Source organism: Cucumis melo, chromosome 8 (assembly GCF_025177605.1).
Source record: "Cucumis melo cultivar AY chromosome 8, USDA_Cmelo_AY_1.0, whole genome shotgun sequence".
NCBI classification, from domain to species: domain Eukaryota; kingdom Viridiplantae; phylum Streptophyta; class Magnoliopsida; order Cucurbitales; family Cucurbitaceae; genus Cucumis; species Cucumis melo.
Genome location: NC_066864.1, coordinates 30,404,808 through 30,428,984, shown reverse-complemented (window position 1 = coordinate 30,428,984; position 24,177 = coordinate 30,404,808). Strand labels below are relative to the sequence as shown.

General features: G+C 30.6%; 3 protein-coding genes across 6 annotated transcripts; 1 reads left to right on the top strand and 2 right to left on the bottom strand.

The window, feature by feature from the left end:
* Positions 1 to 6,271: 6,271 nt before the first annotated feature.
* LOC103491207 (APETALA2-like protein 3) lies at positions 6,272 to 10,847 on the top strand. The gene is made up of 10 exons (XM_008451062.3): positions 6,272 to 6,983; positions 7,090 to 7,115; positions 7,213 to 7,243; positions 7,323 to 7,410; positions 7,503 to 7,648; positions 8,277 to 8,321; positions 8,454 to 8,557; positions 9,248 to 9,387; positions 9,691 to 9,771; positions 10,356 to 10,847. Exons 1-10 carry the CDS (start codon positions 6,538 to 6,540, stop codon positions 10,611 to 10,613), a joined length of 1,365 nt encoding a protein of 454 aa, XP_008449284.2. The 5' UTR covers positions 6,272 to 6,537; the 3' UTR covers positions 10,614 to 10,847.
* A 4,982-nt stretch (positions 10,848 to 15,829) lies between these two features.
* On the bottom strand, positions 15,830 to 20,113 carry LOC103491205 (interactor of constitutive active ROPs 2, chloroplastic). Of its 4 annotated transcripts, none has more exons than XR_007823268.1 (5): positions 19,207 to 20,036; positions 18,413 to 18,517; positions 18,087 to 18,249; positions 16,089 to 17,725; positions 15,830 to 15,913 (listed from the first exon to the last, which is right to left on the bottom strand). XR_007823268.1 is itself a non-coding variant. In XM_051089262.1 (5 exons), exons 3-5 carry the CDS (start codon positions 18,430 to 18,432, stop codon positions 16,139 to 16,141), a joined length of 1,770 nt encoding a protein of 589 aa, XP_050945219.1. In that variant the 5' UTR covers positions 18,433 to 18,517; positions 19,207 to 19,392; positions 19,619 to 20,035; the 3' UTR covers positions 15,920 to 16,138. The 4 variants fall into 4 exon arrangements, 3 of the variants coding, with proteins under 3 accessions (XP_050945219.1, XP_008449280.2, XP_050945218.1); XM_051089262.1 differs by lacking the exon at positions 15,830 to 15,913 and having other exon boundaries at positions 15,920 to 17,725; positions 19,207 to 19,392; positions 19,619 to 20,035; XM_008451058.3 differs by lacking the exon at positions 15,830 to 15,913 and having other exon boundaries at positions 15,920 to 17,725; positions 19,207 to 20,113.
* Positions 20,114 to 22,585: 2,472 nt separating this feature from the next.
* Positions 22,586 to 24,141, bottom strand: LOC103491204 (mitochondrial import inner membrane translocase subunit TIM14-1). The gene is made up of 3 exons (XM_008451056.3): positions 23,965 to 24,141; positions 23,237 to 23,415; positions 22,586 to 23,002 (listed from the first exon to the last, which is right to left on the bottom strand). Exons 1-3 carry the CDS (start codon positions 23,965 to 23,967, stop codon positions 22,846 to 22,848), a joined length of 339 nt encoding a protein of 112 aa, XP_008449278.1. The 5' UTR covers positions 23,968 to 24,141; the 3' UTR covers positions 22,586 to 22,845.
* Positions 24,142 to 24,177: the final 36 nt, after the last annotated feature.

Genomic DNA, 24,177 nt, shown 5'->3' with positions numbered 1-24,177 from the left:
CCAATAACAAACATATATATATATATATATATATATATATATATATATATATATATATATATATATATATATATATATATATATATATATATATATATATATATATATATATAATATCTATGATATTGAAGAATCTTGGGTTTATAAGATTAATTAGGGAAAAAGAAAAAGAAAATGTGTATCATTTTCCAATAATAATGTTATGAAATCAACGTCACATCTCTCTCAAATTGCATAGAATTATGTATGAATCTTCTGAAAGCAATATCTTTACACAAAAATGGATCAAAATTGAGCTTTATTTTAAGGAATGATCAAGTGGGGGATGATATTATTATTCAACTTGGGGGCATTACCATTTATATATTTACTCTCTCTCTCTCTCTATCAAATGAGACAAATGCAACTTGTCAAGTGATCATGTAGAACTTAGGAGAAATCAAATATATGTATAGTTAAGTTAATTTAATATATGCTCCCAATTCCATCCAAATTTTTTGTTCATCAATAGTTGACCTTAAAAAACCTTTGGATTTGCCATTAAACTCATCGCATCATTGATAGTTCCAAATTGAAGTTAGGGGTCGATTGGTATCAATTTTGGAGAAATTTCAAAATTCAAATAGATAAATTAAAAAAAAAAAAGAATCAAAGAATTAAACCCATACACGACCAATCAACTTTATACTTTCAACTTTCAATTAGGAAGAAGTTATAATTTTATTGTGGACCTTATATTTTGAATTTAGGGAAACTTTCCTAAATATAACAAAGCCTATAAATTTAGCCATTTTTTAAATATTCCAGATTTGTCCTTCCATCCCGATTTTTTATCGACTTCCTCTATACTCTTCTGGGATTTCTTCCACTTTTTTTTTTAGATTTGGGTAACCAAATCTATTTCTTTTTATCTTCATTTTTGTTTTTCTCTCTTTTTTTAGGCATGTCTTTCTTCCAGTTTCTTTTTCTTTTTCATTCATTACATGCATTGTATCATCGTTTCTTCTTTTCTTTTTTAAACAGATGGTGTATAAAGAATCTTGAAAAAATTGGTTTTTCATTCACTACATGCATTGTATCATCGTTTCTTATTTTCTTTTTTAAAAACAGATGGTTTATAAAGAATTTTGAAAAAATTGGTTAGGCATTTAAATAACCGATTGTGTATAAAAAATATTAAAAAAAATCGTTTATACCAAATTTTGAAAAAAAAAATCCATATCTAAACAATTGTGTAGCCAAATCAAAACGATCGTATACCAAATTTTGAAAAAAAAAATTAGATTTGCAACCCCAAATCTAAAGGATCGTATAGCCAAATCTAGATGAGTATGCAAATGTAAACTATGTTAAATCTAAACGATGTATACCAAAATTTTGAATTTTTTTTAGATTTGGAACCTCAAATCTAAACATCGTGTGTCAAATCTAAACGATTGTATACCAAATATTTAAAAATATGGGTAGTCAAATCTAAACCGTGTACCAAATCGCGTTACCAAAATATATTACGTGCATTATGACGAGACATTTTTTGTATTTTACAGGGTGGGCCTCTAGGCTTTTTGCATTTTCAAAATTGTTCTATAAATATTTTGTCGTTTTTTTATATTTTTTAAAAGATCCCTTGAATTTATTGTTTGTCAATTTTATTCTTAAATTGGTGTATTTTCAATAAATTCTAAATTTAACTCCTACCAGCTGGATTTAATCATTTATTATTTTCTTTTAAAAGAAAGTTTTATTACCATTTTTATCATACATCTTAAAAATATATTTACATATTTTTGTATTTTCTTACCTGCACGCTGTTGTTGTTGTTATTATTATTATTTAACTAAATGGTTAGAAATTTTAACACTAAGGAGACTAAATCTAAAGTTTTTAAAATTATCTAAACGGACAATTAAAAATATATAAAAATTAAAACTCAATTTTAAAAAGTAAGAACCAAAATATTTTAACCCTTAAATTAAATGAATCTTGAGCGAAAAAAATATCATATTTAGTTCCGGATGAACCTTAGAACTATATTTCTATTTGTATCTATTGGTATCTTGCGTTGTAATATTTTACATTCATCTGACTCGTATTCTTATTAATATTACATTTTTCTTTCGTAAGTCATCTAGATTCGAAAAGCTTAAACTGGAATTCCAAAATTATTGTAATATTTTGGGTTGTTTTCAAATATACTAAAATCAAACAAAAATATTTACAAAAAAATTACTAATAGATATCGATAAATAGTGACAAACTACTATCCTTTATTACTCTTTAATTTCTTAGAAATTTTACTATTTTGTAAATATTTCTTTTTCATTTTTTTCTAGTAAGTCTAGATTAAGTCAAGGGAAATTTCCTAAATATAACAAACTACTGAAATATTTACGGGCCGTGTAACAAAGCCAATAAATTTAGCAATTTTTTAAATATTTCGGATTTGCCCTTCCATCATTTTCTTCTCCGCGATTTTTTATCGTCTTCTTCCTCTCTTTTTTTTCATTGTATCTTCTTTTCTTTTTTTAAACAGATGTATAAAGAATCTTAAAAAAATTTAGAGTAACCAAAAACTAAAATACTTTGTATAAAGAATATTGAAAAAAATCGTCTTTCTCCTTTTCTTTTCTACACAGGTGTATAAAAAATCTTGGAAAAATTGGTTAGGGATTTAAATTAGATTACCCAAAATTAAAAAATATTGTATAAAGAACATTGAAAAAAATCGTTTATACCAAATTTCCAATTCTAAACGATCGTATACCAAATTTTGAATTTTTTTTTAGATTTGGAACCTCAAATCTAAACACACAAATCTAAATCATCCTATACCAAATTTTAAAAAAAAATGGTTTAGATTTGGGCTAGCCAAATCGTGGACAAATCTAAACCCAATTAATTAAATTTGTACCAAATCGCGTTACCAAATATATTACGAGGATTCTTGACGGAAAATTTTTATGACCTCTACACTTTTTCTATTTTCAGAATTATTTTATACAATGTAAATATTTTGCTGCTCTTTTATATTTTTTAAAAGACCTTAATTAATTATAAGACCTAATTTCAAAGACAATAACAACATCATTATTTGCATTTTATGAAAACTACTTCTTCATTAATGCATTTTTTTAAAACAAAAACATTTTAAATTATGATATTATATTTATAACTATTAGGTGTAATTGTATAAGTCTTTTTTTTTTCTTCTTTTTGGTAAAACAATCAAAAAGATCTTTTATTCTTTTATGTTATTTGGTGAAATTGCACATTGAGGTAATGGGATTGGACATAAAAGAAACACACAAAAAAGGGGAAAAAAAGTACAAACTCAAACTAATATCTTCCAACAAGCTACACTGCAAAAAAGGAAACTTAATTATAAATTATAATATTTCTCATCATAATAGTTTTTTATTTTGTAAAAAGAACAAAAAAAAAAAAAAATCATTCTTTGAGGAGAACCATACAATGCTTCTCTTTGCCATAATCAATAACAAGAAAAATGTTTTTGTTTTTTAAGAAAAAATCACAAAGCAACAAAGACCAATGAAATCTAAGTACTAAGGTTAATTGAATCATTATAATGCACTAATAATAGAAGAATATGGGATCCAACTATTTACAATTATTAATTAAGAAATTAACCTAAAAGTATTAAAACCAACCAATTGTGTTTGCACCTTAAAAAAGGGTTCAAATCAAAGATAAGTAAAAAAAATTAGGTTCTTACAATTTTAAAATATTATTTAAACAAAATAAACTAAAAACACATGAAAAATACCTTTTTTTTTTTTAAATGCAAGATTTAAAGTCCAAAATATATACTTCTAGGGGACTAAATTAAGATATTTGAAAGTTTAATGATTAAAAAGATAAAAAATAAATTATCATCGTATCTTCGAAGTTTGAAGAAGTTTTTATTTTAACATTCAAAGTTTAAAGTTTTTCCTCCATACTCGATATAATTGAACATACATTATGCTTTTTTTTCTTTCCTCCTCTTATATGTATTTAGATTTACTCACATAAATACGTTAATATTTGAAATTATGACAAAAAGTCCTAATTTAAATTTCAATGATTAATTAAAAACTTAAAGTTTGTGATATATCGATGAGTTATAATCAAATATACGATTTAATGTTATTTCTAACAATTTCATCTATAAATTTTATAAAAAATAGGTAAATTTTAATAAATATAATAAACTGTCCTGTCTAACAAAATGTTACTGTTTTTAAATATTTCAAGTTTGCGCTTGCGTTTCGTCTTTCTTCTCCTCTTTCTCATTTGATTTTTTTTCTTTCCATCATCTTCTTTTTTCTAAACTATTATTTTGATTCAAGATCATGTATTTTTTCAAACTGTTATTGGATAATAAAATCTAAACGATCGTGTACAAAAAAATAGACAGATTTAAACGTACAAAAAAATCATAAAAAAATTGTTTAGGTTGGGATAGACAAATCTAAACGTGTAAAAAAAACTAAACAATGATGTAGACAAATTCGTCTTTTGGTAGTTTTTATTGTAGATCTTTGGATTTTTTCTGTTTTCGAAATTGTTAGAAATATATGGTAGTTTTATTATATTTTTTTTTAAAAGAAACCGAAAAAGAGAATTAAAACATTGTGTTTGGGTAAGGGGGTGGATTTGATTGTAGTTTGTAATTAATTGTATATTTTAAGGATTTTATCATTAAACTTAGGATGTTCTTTCGTGGTTTTCAAAGGATCATTATTGTCTCTCTCTCCCTCTCTTTTTTGTTTTTGTTTTGTCCTTCAACAATCATATTTTAAAATGATGATTATTAAAGTAATTAGTTTTGGCCATGATTTATTAAGTGTCAATGTCAATCTTTTACACCCAATTAGCAGTACTCCTTTTGTTTTCTTTCACTTTTTTATTTTAATCACACACACACACTCCCTAATTTTCATTGGACCGTTATCTATATAATGCTTCATTTGATCAAATGTCAATTATTTAATTTCCCTTACTTTTCTAAATTAATAAATTACTTCTTTGAGTACTAACTTAGACATAAAAAAAAAAATGATCTAAATCAATTACGTTACAACGGTGTGAAGGAAGGAAATGGGAAGACAAACAAAGTGTAGAAAGAGTCGAGAGAGTGCATGAGTTAGGCGAGGAAGAAAATGGAAGGAAAACTAAAGGTGCTTAGGGTTTTAAAGACACCAATTTCTCCAATGTCCTCCATATTGTTTGTAGTAATTAAAACACCAACGTTGGTGATTTTATTCATATGTTACTCTCCAAAAACGTGTAAAGACAAGTTTAAGTTGTTTTAGTTAAAGACAAAATCTACATTGAGTCTCTAGCTTTTTTAAATCCATAAAATAAAAAAAGAAATTAGAGTTATTTTTATGTATAACAAAAGAATTGAAATAAAATTTTGATAAATTTAACTATATTAGGAGGTTTTTCTAAAAATATAATAAACCGACAAAATGTTTACTTTCTATAGAACAATCTTAAAAATGAAAAAAAGCTTACAAATCCACAATGTAAAACATTAAAATTATCCTAAACAGCACACGATACACGATCGTGTAGATTTTGATACACGATCTCAACATACCATGCCTTGGAATGAAAGAATTCTACATTTAATTCATACAATCTTAGGCATACAATGTATCGATATGGTCTGAGATGAAAGATAAAAGTGTAGATCTACACGATTTTTTATTCCATTTTAAACGATGACTTCCAAATTTAAACTAGATCATGATACACGATCTTTGGCCTTAGTGGCAAAATTTTGCCTTTATTTTATTCGATCTCGACCCTACATTGCCTCGAGATGAGAGACTTTTGCCTCTAGTTAATTATATCTTTATTTTATTCAATATCGGGTATACATTACCCCGAAATGACTTGGAACGAAAGGTTTCTGTCTTTAACTATTCCATCTCGTGCCTTAATTGCATCGAGATGACCCAAGATTAATAAATCTACTTGCATCAAGATGATTCCAGATTAATAAATAGCAAAGAAATATAAATCTCTTTCTTATTTTGTTACGGGCATTTAAATATTTTGGGTGGTAAATTACTCTTTAAAATATATATATATATGTATGTGTATATATATATATATATATATATATATATATATATATATATATATATTTCTATATTTGATTAATATCAAAACTATTAATCTTAAAAAGAAACACACAAATAGTCTCTCTCCGTCTTCTTCGGCCAACAAAAAAGTTTTCCATTTTCCATTTTCCATTTGATTATTTAAATAACGTGAGGAATTAAAATGATTTTCAGAACAGAGCAGAGCAGCCATGAAAAGCAAGCAAGATGACCACTGACAACACAAAACACTCTCCTCAATATCCTCTCCTTCTTCCCTCTCTTACCTTCTTCATGGATATTTCTACCCAATTCTTCCATTCACAAGCCTGCAATTCTCATAATACTCCTCCCTTTTCATAGAACAACCTTTCTCCGGTGACAAACCACTCTGTTTTTCCCTTCCTTGTTTCACTCGATTTCAATGTTAGACCTCAATCTCCGCGTTCTCCCCGGAGATTTCACTTCCGGTGGAACCGATTTACAACCCTTCAATTTTTCTCCTTCCGCAGTTGAGAGTCCCATTTCATCCTCCGTCCTTAACGCCGATCATTCCAACGTCAATGGCGATGACGACTCTTCTTCCAATGCCGATTGTGGGTTCACTTTCTCTTTCAGCATCCTCAACAACAGCAACGATGATCAGCGCGACCGGAAGGCTCATTTTCCTGTCGCCGGCGGGTTTTCCTCCGATGTCTATTCTCAGAGGAAAGGGGTGGACTCCGATTTTGTTAGAGCCACTAACGGAATCATGGTTCAACAATCTGCTCATCCGGTGAAAAAGGGTCGGCGAGGCCCCAAATCAAGAAGCTCCCAGTATCGAGGGGTTACGTATTATCGCAGAACAGGGAGATGGGAATCGCATATCTGGTTTGTAATTAGTAAAAATCGTTCAATAATCGCTCTGTTTAGTTCAATCGATTTCCAATTCATTTTTCTGGGTTTAAGCTTATGAATCGGTTGTTTCTATGCACAGGGATAGTGGGAAACAAGTCTATTTGGGTATAATCGAAAACTTCCATTTGTTCTGGTTATCGATTTCTTAGAAACCCCCTTTTGTGTTCAAATGTTGATCGTAATAAGTTTGTGATTCTTGTAGGCGGTTTTGATACTGCTCATTCTGCAGCCAGGTAGAAAAATTCACTGAAATGTCTGTGTTGAATCTATTAGGGAAAAAATGGCCCTAAAATCTTTTGGTTTTTATTATAGGGCTTATGATCGAGCTGCAATAAAGTTTCGAGGAGTTCACGCTGATATAAATTTCAATATCAACGACTATAATGAAGAAATTAAACAGGTGAAGATATGGTTGAGATTAATTTCCATTTTTCTGATGTTATGAAGTTCGATTATGAAGTTATATTTTCGGGCTTCAATGGCGGATTGCAGATGGGTAATTTTAGTAAAGAGGAGTTTGTACATATTCTTCGAAGGCAGAGCACTGGATTTTCAAGAGGAAGTTCTAAATTCAGAGGTGTTACTCTGCACAAATGTGGGAGATGGGAAGCTCGAATGGGGCAGTTCTTGGGGAAGAAGTAAGCATAATTTTCCTTTTTTTTACAGCCATTGTTGATATTTATTTCTTGTTTTTTTTTACTGTTTCTTTGGCGTTTGATGAACCCAATGGAGTTACTTTTCATTGTGAAAAAGTTGAGAAAAGTTTGGGAAAGGGTTGTTTGGAGCTGTCTACTGAAAGATAACTTTATGTCCTTTTTTTCTTAATAACATGGTTCAATACAATACAAATAAGTCCTTAGAAATGTCATTTTCTAAAATTTTGGATTTTTATTATATAATAACGTGGGTGTTTACGGGCTATTAGAACCATTTTAAGGGCTAGTATAAACACAATTTAACGATAGTTGACATGTATTCATTCTTTTGAGTTTAGTTTCTAATCTATTTGTTAGTTTATAAGTATCGTGGAGTTTAATTTAGATTTTAAAGATCTAATCTTCAAACCCATGTAATAATCTAAAATTATTAAATCGAATACAAAAATATCTAAGCATAACTCAACTTATATGAAATTGTACTAATTTATGTTGTTTGATACTTGGATACACTTGTTAAAAAACCCTAATTTTCATAAATGGTTTCATTTCTAAAATAAGAAATCATTGAGTTGGTATGGTATGGTGATTTTTGGGGCGTTTTGTGCAGGTATGTGTATCTTGGGCTGTTTGATAGTGAGATAGAGGCTGCAAGGTCAGAAAAGACAGTTCTTATTTAAGCTCAATAAATATTTATTTCATTATAATTTCCCATTGGTTTTTTTTTACCATAAGATAAAGATAATATGTTTTTTGTTTGACATCGCTTTTTTTGGCTGTAATTTAGAGCATATGATAAGGCTGCCATAAAATATAATGGAAGGGAAGCTGTTACCAATTTTGATCAGAGTTCCTATGAGATGGAGCTTGCTTTTGAATCTGAAAACCAAGGTATTCAAGTAACTCATTTTCCCATACTAACCTTTTATTTATTGCGCATAATTTTCACATGTATATAAAACTTGTTTAAATTTAGGAATTAATTTGATATATATTAGATATAATAGAGAGAAATGTTATAATCAAATGGATAGTAGGTGGTTTTTCAGTGATTTTTTATCTTTCTTAATCTTCATATCTTTTTCAGGATTAAACCTTTGTCCTCTAAAACCTAGATCATTCAGTCACTTTAACAATCTTCCTCTATTTTTCTCGACTTATTTAGGAAGAATAATTATCCTATATATTTTGTTGGTTATTATGGTAGGACTTTCTAAAAGTGATAATTTTATTAGTTAACTTTAAGTTAGCTAAATTTTAAATGGAACTAAGTGAAATAGTTATGAATTCTCAACAAATGGTCTAAATTAATCCACAGATAGAAACTCTGATATAATTACTACATCAAAGTTAAAAAGGAACTTTTTACCTTTTCTTTTATTTATAATTCTTATACAAAGTCTACTACACTCCATGAAAGATAAATAAAAACACAAACAGTACTTTCAGTACTGTACATTGTCATATGTTTTATTTGATGCGTTCTATAATTACTGTTCATATGCAATCATGAATAAAAGAAATATATAAACTCTCTCTCTAAAATTGCTTTTTTTTGCTTTTTTTGGTTGGATAAAAAAGACACGGGTGATATTGACTTGAACTTGGGTATTGCTCCTCCTTGTCCATCTGAAGATCAAAAGGACAACCTTAATGGCTGTGCTCCAAGTAATTTGTGTAACTTAAACAAATCAAATTCTGAGAGATCTGAGTTCATAATGGTGAGGTTATTTGCTGATCACATTCTTTATTGTTATTTCTGATTTAATAATAAGATGATTACTTTTGATTAGAAAATATTTATAAAATATAGTAAATTTTAGATTCTAACTTCTATTGGTATCCATCCATTATAGATCTGAAATTTTGATATATTTTACAAATATTTTGATTCATTTTTATATAATTGAAAATGTCCCATCCCTTTTTTATTAACATTGTTTTTGAGAAGCTTCTATGTTATTTCAACCCATTTTATGTTTGGTTTTTATTTGAATATGTTATTTTTTTTTTTTATGTTGCAGCAGCTTGAGAAACATGCTTCTATGGCTACAAGAGCAAACCCTTCTGTTTTGAGTTCTCCGAATTTCTTTCCTACCTACCAGGTATTTTCATGACTAAGACTTTGTTTCCCCATAATTTCTATGTTATTTATTCATATCTAAAATTGATTCATTTTTCATTTTAAGAAAATTATTTGATAGCTGACCATTTTACAGATTTTATATATGATGCTATATTTGTCAGTCCATCAACCGAAAACTTGATTGTTAAAATAAGTTAATTTACCAGGGATCTTGTGCTTACGACTTGGAAATTAGATATTTGATTTCTTCACTTCACATTTGTAAAAAAGGAAAAGTTTTTCAATTGGTTGATGATTTAACATTGTATCAAAACTTATGAAGTCCAAACAAAGTATTTGATTAAATAATGATTTTCTCAAATTTAGCAAGATATAGTTTAGCTCTAGAATTATATTATCTATTAATACTTTTTCATTCTACCAAGGTGTGTAACTAAATAGATTGTAAGCAAACCATCTCTATGTCGATTTGTCATTCTTATTTATTTAATTGTTGTTTCCAAACCTTTAAAATAAAATAATTCTTTTAAACAAGAAAAAAAAAAAAAGAAAAGCATGGATTTCTTACTTTTTTCTTCGCGTGTTACCATTCGTTAATATCAGGAGAGAGCAATGGAGAAGAAAATGGAAGTTGAATCTTTACCGAACTGTTGCTGGCGGCCAATCTCAATGCCCTACGGCGGAGCAACTTCAGTCCCTTTCTTCTCCACTGCAGCATCATCAGGATTCCCTTCTTCTCCGGCCGCCATTCCTCCGCCCTCTCCTCGCCATCTTCTTCCATTGCCGCCATTCCTCCACCACCATATTCCGCCTTCTATTCCAGCCACTAATGCCGTAACTCATTTCTATTGCAAGACCTGAGAACCCAACACAAAGCACCCAACCTAATTATTCATTCTCATAGTTTCTATGTTGGCCTTTTCTTTTCTTTTCTTTTCTTTGTACATTCTGAGAGACGAAAACCAAACCGATGGATTCGTGTTATTGGTCGGTCTTCAAATTCAATAACAATTTTGTTTCTTAAATTTATGTTTATCAACATTTTCTTTTTAAATTCTGCTTCTTTTTATAACAATTGAATAGTAGCAGATTGAATTTCTAACATTTTGAATACCATTGAGTGTTAGTATACCCTTGAATCGAGTTTATTTTAACATGTATAGAAATAATGATCGAATAGGACTTTAACAATACAATTTTGATCGATGTGTATTAATCCTTTAGTTAATATTAGGTTTATTTATAAGTTGATAATGTACGATGAGACATCAAAATAACAGAAAAATCCTTCAAAACAATCAATTTAAATCATATCTAGCTAGATATGAGTTTTGATATTTTCACGTACAGGAAGGTCGTCAAAATTTAATTGCTCATGCAGATTTAATAAGTTTGAATTAAGAGGTTTTAAATGATTTGATAATTCAAATAGTTTGAACTTTTGTTGAAATTTTTCTATTTTTGTTGTATATATATATATATAGTTTAATGTTTTTATTTTAGAATTATTACGATCCTTTATTTAAAACCTGAATAATTATCATGGATATTTTAAAATTTGCACTTTACGAAATCTTAATGATTAGTCACGTGTTGTAGATAAATTTCAATAAAAAAAATTACCCAACCAAACTTGAACTTTGAAAGAGTTATCGTCTCATTAGGTATATATAGGAAAAATGATCTTTTTAGTTTTTAAATTTTGATGAATATATGTTTTTAGTCCTTGAGTTTTAAAATATATATTTTTAATCAAAATAAATCAATTTGGTCCTTAAATTTTAAACCATCTAAATTTTTATAAATAATTATTTGAAAGGTGACAGGTTAGAATATGAGTTTTTGTTTTATTAATTGATTTGAAAGAAACAAAGTTATGTTGTGCGTAATGAATGAGGTGATATGGGAGATGTGAAAATGGTTTTCTTGAAGATAGAGATTACTATTTGTCCCAATTAATGTTTCAATATGTGATGGCTTTCCCCATTGGGCACTCCATTTTACTCTTTCCCTTTGCAGTATGAAAATCTCCTGAATAATAATGGGAATTTCTCCATTTTTGTACTTTGCTTTCTTTCTGCCATTGATTTGATTGGACGAACTCTCATTACACTTTTCAACATATTATCTCCCTTTCAAATCAAATAAATTCCGTAAATGGTAAATTTAATTTAGTCCTTCTAACCACCAAAAGCAAAAGCAAAAAAAAAAAAAAAAAAAAAAAGAGAAAAAAAAAATTGAGTTATAGTCACAATTCAGTTCATATAGTTTGTTTCATAAATACTCCTTATCAAATTATAAACAATAAATTTTTAGTTTAATTATGAATAAGTATTTTTTGTTATTTTTCAATTAAACGGACCACCTATAGTGATTTGTTTTGAATGAATAATATGTGTTTGAACTTATGCATGTATTCTATAGATATAAATACTGTGAGGTGAGAGATAAATAGGTTTGCATTTATTTTGAGAATTGATTTTATCTTTTTAGTAAAAAAATCTAATATATATTTTGTTTAAAGAAAGAACATGTATTTATCTTTTAGAAGGGACAGTAAAAAGCAAAGAAAATTTAGGAGTGTGTGAAGAATGAATGATTGCAAGTCACTGTAGATGAAGTAAACAACTCCAACCCTAATTTTGTTTTCGTTTCACGGTGATTTCCCATTCGTCAAAGTCAATAAAGTGCTATTCATATACATATCTTCTCTTATCTGAAGTCATTTTACACTTTTTTTTATGGTTAAAAGTTTTATATGCAATTGAAAGAGATTGAATCTAAATCTATGTGTCTTTATCTATATTGTTTGTTTAACAATTAGACATGTCTGCCAACTTGGAAATAAAAGGTTGGACCAAAGAAAGAAAAGAAAAAGGTGTTGTATATATTGTCCAGTATGCAATAACTAAGTAGTAAGTTGTGAAGTGACAGTGTGGGCTGCATATTTGGACTTCGACTCTGCCCCTTCATTTAACACTAAACCAAATGACTCTCATTTCAAAATCACATCCCATCACATTGTTTTAATTAAAGTTAATCTCTTTATTTTTATTTTATTATGGTTGTTTGAAATTAATTTCAATAAAAATTGTTACAGAACCATGATCGGTAATACTTTTTAAGTTATTTGTTAAGAATTGGCATAAGACAAATACTTAATTTTCAAAAGTACCAAATAATCACCAAACAAATAGATGTAAAGTACAATTGGGTATGGGTTTTGATGAAAACCCAATAGATTGAGAAGCACTTTCCATCTCTTATTCATAAATGTCGAAACCCTAAAAGGTAAAAAGAGAATGGCCAAGAACCAAATGGTAATAAAGGGAGTGTTTGGTTAAATGCATTTACATATCCCAAAAGAATGATATGTCATTTTCATGTGCTCTTCTACATTTCTTCTTCATATCTTCATAACTGCAAACTCCTTTCCACTTTCACTTTAATTAAACAAAAACTGAGACTTCATATATATTTTGAAAATTTTATCTTTTTAGTTATTTTAATTTAACATACCTGTTTAGTATATAACTTTTTAAAGATAAAGTTTAACACATATTTATCAAAACTTGAAAACTAAAAAAAAGTAATTTTCTTCTCCATATATATTTATTCTTTAATTTCATTTTATTAAAAAAGAAAGAAAGAAAAAGAAAAAACAGATAGATGTTTACAAAATGAAGTAGGTGTCTTGTGCACTTTTATCACTGACTTGTGGGATACCCAATAGAAACCAACCAACTCCACTTTGTCCTTCAAAATTTGGATTCATTTGCCAATTTCATGCAAAACAAAACTTGGAGTTTTCACTCAAATCTTAATGCATCTGTCCCCATCTTCACTCTCTATTGATTCTCATCACTTAGTTCAAATCAAACACACATAGGAAATTTAAGATTCTAACTTATTGTTTTCTATATGATTGGAGGGTGAGGATAGTTATATAAAAGTTAAAATTTTGTTCTATATTTTATTTTATATAATTTTGAACCTTAAAATTTGATGTCTGTAGTTGTGGTGTATCTCAAAATTAGTCCCCTCAATTCAAGTTGTATTTTTCTTAAAAAGAGTTGGTCCCTATAAGCTTTTTGCTTAAAATTAATATTTGGTAAACAATAAACATCAATTATTTGAAATAATGTCTAAAACAATAAACATCCTTTGGAGAACTTGGAGAATTATGGTGTATCTGGATCCCTGGTCAGGAACTATTGGAAATTGAATACACATATCGTTTGAAATACCTCGTTGTCTTATACAATAGTATTGAGTGACTGGTTTGTGACTCTCTTGCTTCTTGGGTGACTGGTTTGTGACTCTTTTTTTTTTTTTTTTTATTTGTACATGATATAGAAAAATCAATTGAGAATGGTTGACTAAAATTCTGGAAGCTCAAGCTATTGTCAAATGTCTTAAAAGCCTGACAACTCTTAATCTAATATGCTATACGGTCCATCGTTTGTTGAATTTGATGCATACGGGGTGGTTAAGCGTCTGAATTAGGATTTTAAAAATCTTGATCGATGAAGTGGAACCCATGTGTGGTTCTTTAGCTCCCCTCCTCAATTTCTTTTTCTTTTTGTAATAGAACAAGGAACCAAGTTACCTATCGCATCGTTCGCAATTGGCTTTGAGGTTCCTTTTGTGTAGGATATCTTCCGAAGAAAAGTTGAGAGATTTTGGAGTCTTTTTTTCTCCGTGGTTAGTGAATCTCATATTGGAGGAGGTTTTTGTTTAGTTGATCGGATTAATTTGTTTCCTTTTTAAAAAAAACTATGTATCTTATACTATATAAGTAAGATCTTATTCATTTAGTAGTTTGCTTTAAAAATATCATTTATGTTCGTACTAAAAAAAATCATTTTTCTATAAAAATAAATTGTTTATTTTTAAATTTAACAAAATGAACTAAAATATTTAGAAAGTATAATAAAATTTTAGAATCTATCCATGATAAATACTGATAAGTTTCTATCATTATATCTATCAATATCACTGATAGACTTCTAAAATTTTATTATATGTGTAAATATTTTTTACAGTTTTGTCATTTATAATAATTTTTTAATATAAACTTCTAATGAAATTATACCCCTCCTCGTATACATAATCTTTTATATATTCTTGAATTTCAAGTACATGTAGTTTTAGAAAACACAAATCAAGAACATGATCCAAAGCTAATATTATACCGTATGAGGTATTTGACTAATAGCAATGTTATGAGGTATTTGACTAATAGCAATGTTATGAGGTATTTGACTAATAGCAATGTTCAAGAATGAGTAATTGTGCGACAAAAATGAAAAGGGTATAGAAAGGAAAGCTAAACATTAAAGTCTCAATTTTCATCAAAATTGGTTTGATTATAATATTAATAATTTTCAAAATTTTGATTTTGCCGGTAAATACTTTTCCCATTTTTTTACAATTTTTCTAAGAAAAACAAATATGAATACAATTTTCAACATTAATTTAGAAGAGAATGCTAAATTTGGATATTTGGAAAGATAACAACTAAACCACCGGTGGAAACTATTTAGAAAATTATTAAACATTTGAAATTGTCGGTGGAAAAACTCCAAGTAGGCATTAAGCACTTCTCTGACCCACTCATATGTGCAAGAGTGCTCACAAATCACAACTCCAACACGATAAAGCACATAGAGAAGAATTTATTTCCCTTTGAGGTTGTTGGTGTGTGTGGGACTGTCCCTTGAGGTTATAGAGTACACCAGCGAGCTCAGTTCGACCATTGTAAAACTCCTCAAAATGGTTAAACAACACAAAACTTGACAGTTTAACTTTCTCTAACCTCATTTGTTGTATTTCGTATAAAAAGTTGGACTACAGCCATACATTTGCGAGTCTGAAATTAGGGTAATAATTTTTATTGTAATTGACTATGATCATTGATTTATCACCATATATTTCATTTTTTTGATTTTGAAAATAACATCAAAGCCAATGTGAATTCAAAAGTATCAACAAAAATTGGATGCTTTTGTTTGTCACAATTCAAATTGAACGCTTAGAAGAAGAAAGAAATATACTGTAATTTTGAACAATGACCCTGATGTATATATGAAGATATATATAACCTTTCAAATGACCAAAAAGTCCTTAAAATTTATACATTATTTTTTGCCTTCTTTCACCTGCAATGAAGAAAAAGGAAAACTTACTGTATTATGCAGAAATGCATCATGAATTCATTTGTAAGGAATCAAAACTGACCCAGTTTGAACAACTATAATATACATTTCCAAATAAAACATTTGCTATGCCTATGAATTCAAGCCAAAATGATATAAGAGAAGAAGCCAAACCAACCCAATTCGCATAATACTTGAGGGAAAATGCTGCTGCAATTCTTCTATCTTCTACTTTTGACTCTTTTTCCATAGAACGCCAATCTTTTTCAGCATGTTGATATTCTTTTTCTTTGGCGAGTCATCGTCGAGATCTTCGGAGTAGTACGAGCTGAGAGGGTAGTTGCTGTCAATAGAACCTGCAATGTCTACAAGTTTTCCATCTTTCCCTGGTGAGAGCATTGCAGCAGCTGCCTCAGCTGCTTTCCTCCATTGATCTAACTGCACCCTTAACCTCCTCAATTCCGCCTCAGTTTCCGAGTTTTCATTTACGCTGCCGAGCTTGTTCAAAGTCTCTTCATTTGCAGATTTTGTTGGTTCTTCTAGATCAGTTGTTTCGCCGTGCTCTATTTTCCTTTCTGTTTCCATTTTCTGAATGCCCACACGGAGCATATCGTTTTCTTCAATTATCCCTTGCAACTCCGTCTCTTTATCTAGCAGGCTTGCCTTCAACTCCTCAATATCAGACTCGAACTTCTTCAGCTGTTCTGAAATATCAGTTTCGATTTCACTTTCTTTGCTTTTCTGATTCAAGCTTGCAGTTTCCTTTTCCTTGGCCATGCTCATTAGTTGAGCTTCCTTATCCTCAAGATGCGTCCTTAGTTGCTTGATTTGTTCCTTGGCTTGAATGAGTTCAGCTTCAAATGCAGCCTCTTTACGACGTGATTCTGATTTTAAAGATTCTACTTCTTCATAAGAACTTCTGATCTGTATTGTGCTTCGAAGATATTCATCCTGGTACCTTCTATCAGCAGCATCTAAAGCCAGTCTCAATTGACCCATTTCAGATCTAACACAATTAAGCTCATTTTTAAGCTGATTAATGTATTCATTTTCTTCATCATCCTTGTCATTGTTCTTATTTTCAGAGTGATCCTCCAAATTTTTCTTGTCAATTTCCGCTAAATCATCCTGGTATTTGCTAACAAGAGCCTCCAATGTTGTAACTTTTTCTTTTGATTGCTCCAACTCTAAGGATATGGAGCTGAATGCTTTCATCGCATTGGTTCCCTCCGATTGAAGCCTTTCAATGGTTTTGTTTGCTGTTTCTAATTCCATCTGTGTTTTCTTCAGATCTTCAAGGGCCTGAGCTTCAGAATCTTCATATTCAGAAAGCTTGGATCTGAGTTCCTCCACGAGTGAGAGTGTTTCTTTGAGTTCTATTCTGAGGCCTTGAATCTCAGCATGTGCAGACTCGGCATGTCTACTCTGGTTCGCCTCCGAACCAGCTATCCTTTCCAGCTGAAGCTTAAGCTTCTGATTTTCATGCATAGCAGCACCCAAAGCAGCAGAATCCATTAAATGTTGTTTTTGGAGAGCCTCAAGTTCAGACTGCCATGCTCTATCTCGATCCTGAGAAATTTTACGTAGTTCTTGAATCCGTTCATCTTCAGAAGCCGAAAGCTCTAGCAACTGCTGTCTAGAATCCTCAAGCTCCGAGGACATGACGATAAGCCGCTGCTTAGCCTCTTCAGCTTCCTCTTTTGCTCTCCTCTTCCCTGATTCAGAAGAGTTCAGTTGGTCCTTTGTCTTTTTCAGTTCATCTTGAAGTTGAGCAATCTGTGATTCTACTGTAGAAACTCGATTTGGGCGTTTTTTCTGGATTTAAAGATATACCAAGGAATTAAAATCATGTCAAATGAAATTGTTCAAAAATTTTCAAAAGGAACACATGGTGCAAATGAGCAATTCTCATCTGCAAAGGACTTGAAGTTGCATATCCTGATACAAATAAGCTTATGAACAGCCTTTTCCAAGAAAAATGGGGAGTTTGAGTCCAAATTAAAGGAATTAACAAATTTATTTAACATGTAATCAAACTAATAGGAAGTGAGAGGTAAAAACTAAAAAACAAAAAAGAAATTGCCCCATATTTTCACTGAGTTTTATACTAAAGAAATATAAAATTAAATTCATAACAGCCTCTCAAACAAGCAGAACCATGGTTGGGGAGAAGTACCTCAAGTACAGAACTTTGAACTGATTTTGTAACAGTTTTAGGACTTCTTTCCTTTGTCATTTTACTGGGAGGTAGTGGAGAAACTGAAGCCGAAACAGAATCCGTACCCGGTGATTTAAGTTGTCGGATGGGTCGAGGTTTTCTCAGTGGTGCTTCTAAACTTCTGCACTCACAACAGAAAAACAATCAACGCACCAGCCATGGTTGACCCAAGGGGGGGAGGGGGAGGTGTAAAAGACAATGAAAATGATATGAATATCAGTTTGAAGATGAAATGAATAGGAAGTTAAAAGAAGAAAAAGAACAAGAAAGACCAACAATCTTACCTGGGCTTTGGTGTCTGCATATTTTGCAGTTCCTGCTGAAGAATAAAAGCAGGTTGAATGAATAGTTGGTATTCACCTTCAAAGCTCTCTGACCCACAAGGATTGCTTCAGTTCAGAGAATTATTTCATTAAAAATCAAACATAAAAAAGAAAAGCTGAATACAAAAAAATTTAGATGGTAGCCTTAATCAAAATCAACAGAAAAAATGAAACAACCAAATAACAAACACTCCCTTCAAAGAAACTCCTGAGAAACCACCCCCACTTCTACCAACCAAAGAAGCCACTTTCGTAAGATATTCAGAAAAGAAAAATATACGTAAACCAAAAGAAAAGGTATATGAAAATGCTTTCACTCGAATCTCTTTTCTCTACTTTCTTCACTTCATTACTTTCTTTCACAGTGCTCTGTTGGCCCCAACAAATCATGGCAATATGTAAAAGTGGCATAATCTTCAACTCTCTCTCCCTCTCCCTGGGCCAAACTTTTGGTTTGTTTATTTGAGAAACAGTAACGAATATCATGAAATTTTTGTACTGAAACCCAGTAGATCAGATATGGTTGTCGTGTGACTGCAGCTAACAATCATATGAGAAACAAAAATAACAGAACAGAGAAAAAAAGAAACAAAAAGAAAACTGCTCAAACAAATCATTCAAATTCATCCCAGAAAAGGGGATTAAAAGAAAATTTTTCCTCACTCAAACAAATCAGGAATTTTCAAGATATGAAAATAATAAGCATAAAAACCAAGCATTCTCAACAATTTCTTTGCAAGGCTTTTTGATCTTACCAAAAGCTAGCGGTAGCTCACTGCAAATTGCTCTGAAAAACAACCTGGTTTGCCATAATTCTCATTCTCTCTATCTCATTGTAGTCACAGTAGTATATATGGCCAAGGACTTTCCTTCAATACTACTGTTTTAAAGCTCGTCAGGGAAATCACAAGTGGGATCTCACTGTCCTTTGTCAAATCTCACTGCTAACCCACAAAGCAGAAATGTCAGCTCGAAATTTCCTCAATGGGTTTTGAACTACAGCCAAAACAGCCAATGATAGAAGAAAATTTCGCCAAAATGACCTATGCCCGCCCACCAGGTGTTTGAAGTTTGTCCTCAAAGAAAAAGTTTTGTCTTTATGTGCAGCAACACAAGTAAGTCACAGAGTAAGCTTAAAAAGTAACGTGATTCGGCAAGATCACTTACTCTACACTTGATTTTCTTCTTCCCCCACCTCTGTTTTTGACTTGGAAGGTAGAACTCAGCCATCAGATTCCAACAACTTTGGCCTTTTTACTTTTAGCCAAAATTTCAAATTGAGAAAACTGTGAAGGAGCTTTGAATATGGGTCACAGCTACAAAAAATTTTATTCAAAGCAATTGGGTTACCTTGCCTTTGCCTTGACTAACATGTGGGTATCCATGTGATGAAAATGACCCGTGAATGGTTGGATCTTACAGATAGCCTTTCTCCCATGAACAGAACACAAGGACCACCTCCAAGAGCCATTCTGTTCTATGCTTGGAAATGCCTAATTTCTCTTTATGCTGCTCATATGATGAACACTAAAGGGTGGTTTTTTTTCCTTTCTTTCTTGATTCTTATGAAACACTTCATGCCATGTGAAACACAGCAGCTCTTTGAAATTCAGAACTTGTTCATCATTAGGATGGAGATTCCTGAAACAGTTCTAGAGTAAAAATTCATTAAGATTTTGGATAAAAATTATGACTTAAAAATAAATTATGAAAATTGATACTTAAAATACATTTGCTTGTATTTGAGTTTCATTACGTTACGTCTCACTAAAATTGATGCAAAAGAACTGAACTTTGAACAAATTTCAAAGCATATAGACCCAATTTATATTTTGAACTAAAAATTTTAGAAGAAAGAATGGAAAGTATATTTTATAATTTAGCTAAAATGTATTATTAAGTTATCACCCTTTGTATAATTATGTAAAACCCATTTGACTTGGATGATCAAAAAGTCAATTGAACCTCAAAGTTTGGACCTTTTTTTTAAAAAAAAAAAAAGATTACCCATTTGTCTTGCATTCTACAGCTTTAAGAATCTTATCTGTTAATTATTAATTACCAAAGTCAATTCCTAAGGAAAGGGAGAATTTATAAAATAAAAGTAATCCAATAGATTAAATTGAGATATTGAGTATTTTACACATATTATGTGAAATAGATTGTTTCTTAAGTACAATTAAATACAAAGATTTACTAAATAATGCATACTTGTAGCGTATGATTCCTAAATTTTGATTCAATAGATTGATAGTTTTTATGAATAGACTTTAGAGAATAATAATAAATGTTATCACCCAAAATAGTCATGTGAAACCAAAAATCCAAAAATAATAGCCACAACCACTTTTATTTATTTATTGGTTGAAATACAATACAATGTCTAATGTAGCTTTACTTGGAAGAAAGGCAATAAAATAATAATGAGAGTAGATTTTAAAAAAAGGTAAGATTGCATTGATGGCTCTATCTTTGAACATCAAAGCAAAACCAAAACAAAGCAACTTGACAATAAGTTGGGGACAAGTCACTTTGTAATTAATCACCAAGGACTAGACATGCCATTAGTCCTAATTTGTTCTGAATTTGATTCAAAAGTAGGATATAATTTTTAGCGTTTAATGATGAATACCATTAGAATTGAACCTTTTTAATAGAGTTGTCATTATTACTCGTATATTAAAAATCTAACAAACCTCTCACATGACTGTAGCTCAACTGGTTAAGACCACTGTTGACTTAATATGGGTTTAAGAGGACTTGAGTCCCCTCTTAACTTTACTCCTTATATATATAATTAATCTAGTGGTAAGATTATCTTTTAACCCGCTCAATACTCAATATAATTTATGGATTTCCTTAAAGACATGAACCCTTGATTAATAGGTTAGAGATTTTTCACCTCATATGTTGAATTAAAATAAAAAATATATATATAAAAATAAACGTTTTGGTGAAGAGGTAGGATTAAAGAAAAAAGAACAAGAACATTTAGATTAACAAGAGAATATTTTGATAACTCATGTATTTAAAAAGATCTTCAAATAACCACTAAGATATATTTTATATGTTTTATCATACTCGTAAAACATTAAAAAAAACATATATATTTAGTCCAATATAAATAAAAATATTAATGTTAGTTGGAAAGTAAAAACAATTTAATTATTAATTTAAATAAATTTTATATTTTCTTTTACTTAATATTGATATCAATATTTTCGTTATGATTGGGTTACGAGAAATCTCAAATGGAGAGTGTAAACCATAGGAAGAGGAAAAATTACTTCATGGTAATAAATAGGATGGAGGTGGTTTTTAATACAAACACATGACGAAGTAAACAAACCAAAAAGGCAACTTATTTAAAATACAAAGTCGGATTGGATTTCTGTGTCAATTTCATTTTTGGGCAATGCTAATCCCCACTTGGACTCATCTCAATAAATTTTGAACCTTCCGGAACCTTCCCATAGGGTAAAAGGGGGATTTGCCAACTACACAACCATTTTGAGAAAAAGTTCTTAGGGTTTGGTTGAAGATTGATAAACTATTTTTCACTAAAGCCAGTCAAGATTTTGGAACTCTAGAGTTAGTTGTTATTAGCATTTATTGAGTATGATACTAAAAGAACAAGTGTGACCTTAATGAACTCCCTAATATTGAAATTTTGTAGGATAAGTTTAACTAAAACTTGTGTAATCTATCTAATAGGTGTATGTTCATCCAAAGGCTGTATATTTTCTAAATAATTGTAGAGTGTGTCAAAGTTTGGATATTTTGTATGTTTCTTGTCTCTAAACCTCTTACTTCACTATCCACTTTTTAACCTATGTTTTTTGAAAAACTGAGTTAAATTTTGAAAGAAAAAAATCACTTTTAAAAAGTTACTTTTGTTTTTCAAAAGTTAGCTAAGAAAACAACTCTCTTTCTATCATTGATAGAAAGAGAAGAAATGAGATAAATAAAACCGAAATAGTTACTAAATGAAACTAGTTTTCGAAATAAAAGAAAGATAATAAAACAAACAATTCAATAGGGAAGACGGTCTTTGCAAGCGTAATTATCAAAACCAAAGTTATAATGCGGCTGGGTTCAAGAGTAGGAGCTAATGCAAGTAAGAACACACAAAAGTTCACAGAATTTCTAGGGAGAGTACCCAGAAATTATTATTGCAATAGCAAGTGATCACAGAAACTAGGCTTTCTCATTGTTATCAATAAATCCAGAGTATGAAGTATACAAATAAAAACCCCATGAATCAATCAGGACACGAGTAAATTTATGTAAGGTCAAAATTTTGACACACCAGGTAATCTAGAAAAATGGAGATCCCTCCGCGTTTTGTTGAGATATGCTATGCTAAGTGAACAAATAAGTGGGAGCAGCAACCATCAAAATGCAGAATTGCTTCCTCTGGTTTTCCCAAGCAGGATGTCTTTCGCCTCATTGATTTTGGAAGCAAGATAATGGCTACCACCCGCATCTGGATGATTTGCAACCATCACCTTCCTGTGTGCTTCTTTCACCTTGTCTGTTGGAGTACTCTCCCTAACAATATAATGAAGAAAAAATTCTTAGCTACAGGCAGGCAAATGGGGGCGATGTATTATGGAGAGTCTGTAGATCATTATGATGAATGATAGGTCAAATATTCACACTGATATTCCATCTTCAAAAATGGGCTTCTAACATTTTCAACATAGCCAAGAACACGGAAACAAAAATAGGAGGAAAATCAATGAAGTTAGGGTTTGATAGTCCCATTGCAGACTTAGTAAATACCTAATTCCAAGAATCAAAGCTGCCTCCCTCCTAGTCATTGTAGGCTGAAAACCGCCTTCATAGAACTTGCGTAATCGAACCGTCGGTGGCCTCATCTTGAATGCCTGCCAAGCTTGAATACCATATCTACCAGCGTAAGCTGCAGCAGCAACAGCAATTCCTGTAATCAATGGTGTAGCCTACAATGATTTACACAAGAAAATTAGAGCTGAATGCCAATATGCAACTTAAAAAAATCAATTTTATAATCCAGGAAGTTAGAATAGCTTAAAAAATAAATTATGTAATAAAGGAAGCTAGAAAATTCTCCTAAAAATGAAGGAACGAATAGCTGAAATCCACTCCACAAGATTCAAGCAGCAGAAGCACAGGCATATCCCATAAAATCAGAACGAAAACACCTCAACTCAATATTTGAAAGCTAGGCTTCTGAATCAATTGTATATCAAGAAAAGTACAGGGAACGTTTACAGAATTTCAAGACGCGCAAAGATTTCCAATTTTCTTATAAACCATATTGACCCCCGAATTCTAATTAATACATAATGCAATAACCCAGTCTTAAAATATTTGAAAAGAATCAAAACCCATGAAAGATTCAACGTTTCCAAGTTCCCCAAGGGAAATATAAGAGCAACCAATTCGAAATCAAACAAAACATGATAAGGGAAGTCCCAAGAGCAAATGGACAGAACATAAAAGAAAACGAAGAATAAGCGAAAACTCACCATCAACGAAGAACGCTTGAGCTCGATGGATGAACAAATATCAATCAATGGCTATGGGTTTTTTGTTTCCTTTCCACCAAGGGGTTTCGCAAAATTCGATTCTAGGGTTTACTAGAAACCGAACTTGACCCGAGTCGAGAAAAGTCCCTATACGCGATATCTATTTCGTGTAATAAACCGAAAACGTGCGTGACCGACAAGCCAAAAAGGGAT

Coding starts and splice junctions, on each gene's coding strand:
- LOC103491207 (XM_008451062.3), top strand. CDS start 6,538: ATGTTAGACCTCAATCTCCGCGTTCTCCCCGGAGATTTCACTTCCGGT. Junction 7,244..7,322: donor ACTGCTCATTCTGCAGCCAG/GTAGAAAAATTC, acceptor TTTTTATTATAG/GGCTTATGATCGAGCTGCAA. Junction 9,772..10,355: donor ATTTCTTTCCTACCTACCAG/GTATTTTCATGA, acceptor CGTTAATATCAG/GAGAGAGCAATGGAGAAGAA.
- LOC103491204 (XM_008451056.3), bottom strand. Junction 23,003..23,236: donor GCTTTGATTCTTGGAATTAG/GTATTTACTAAG, acceptor TTATATTGTTAG/GGAGAGTACTCCAACAGACA.
- LOC103491205 (XM_008451058.3), bottom strand. CDS start 18,432: ATGCAGACACCAAAGCCCAG. Junction 18,250..18,412: donor ATGCAGACACCAAAGCCCAG/GTAAGATTGTTG, acceptor TTGTGAGTGCAG/AAGTTTAGAAGCACCACTGA. Junction 17,726..18,086: donor TTCAAAGTTCTGTACTTGAG/GTACTTCTCCCC, acceptor CTTTAAATCCAG/AAAAAACGCCCAAATCGAGT.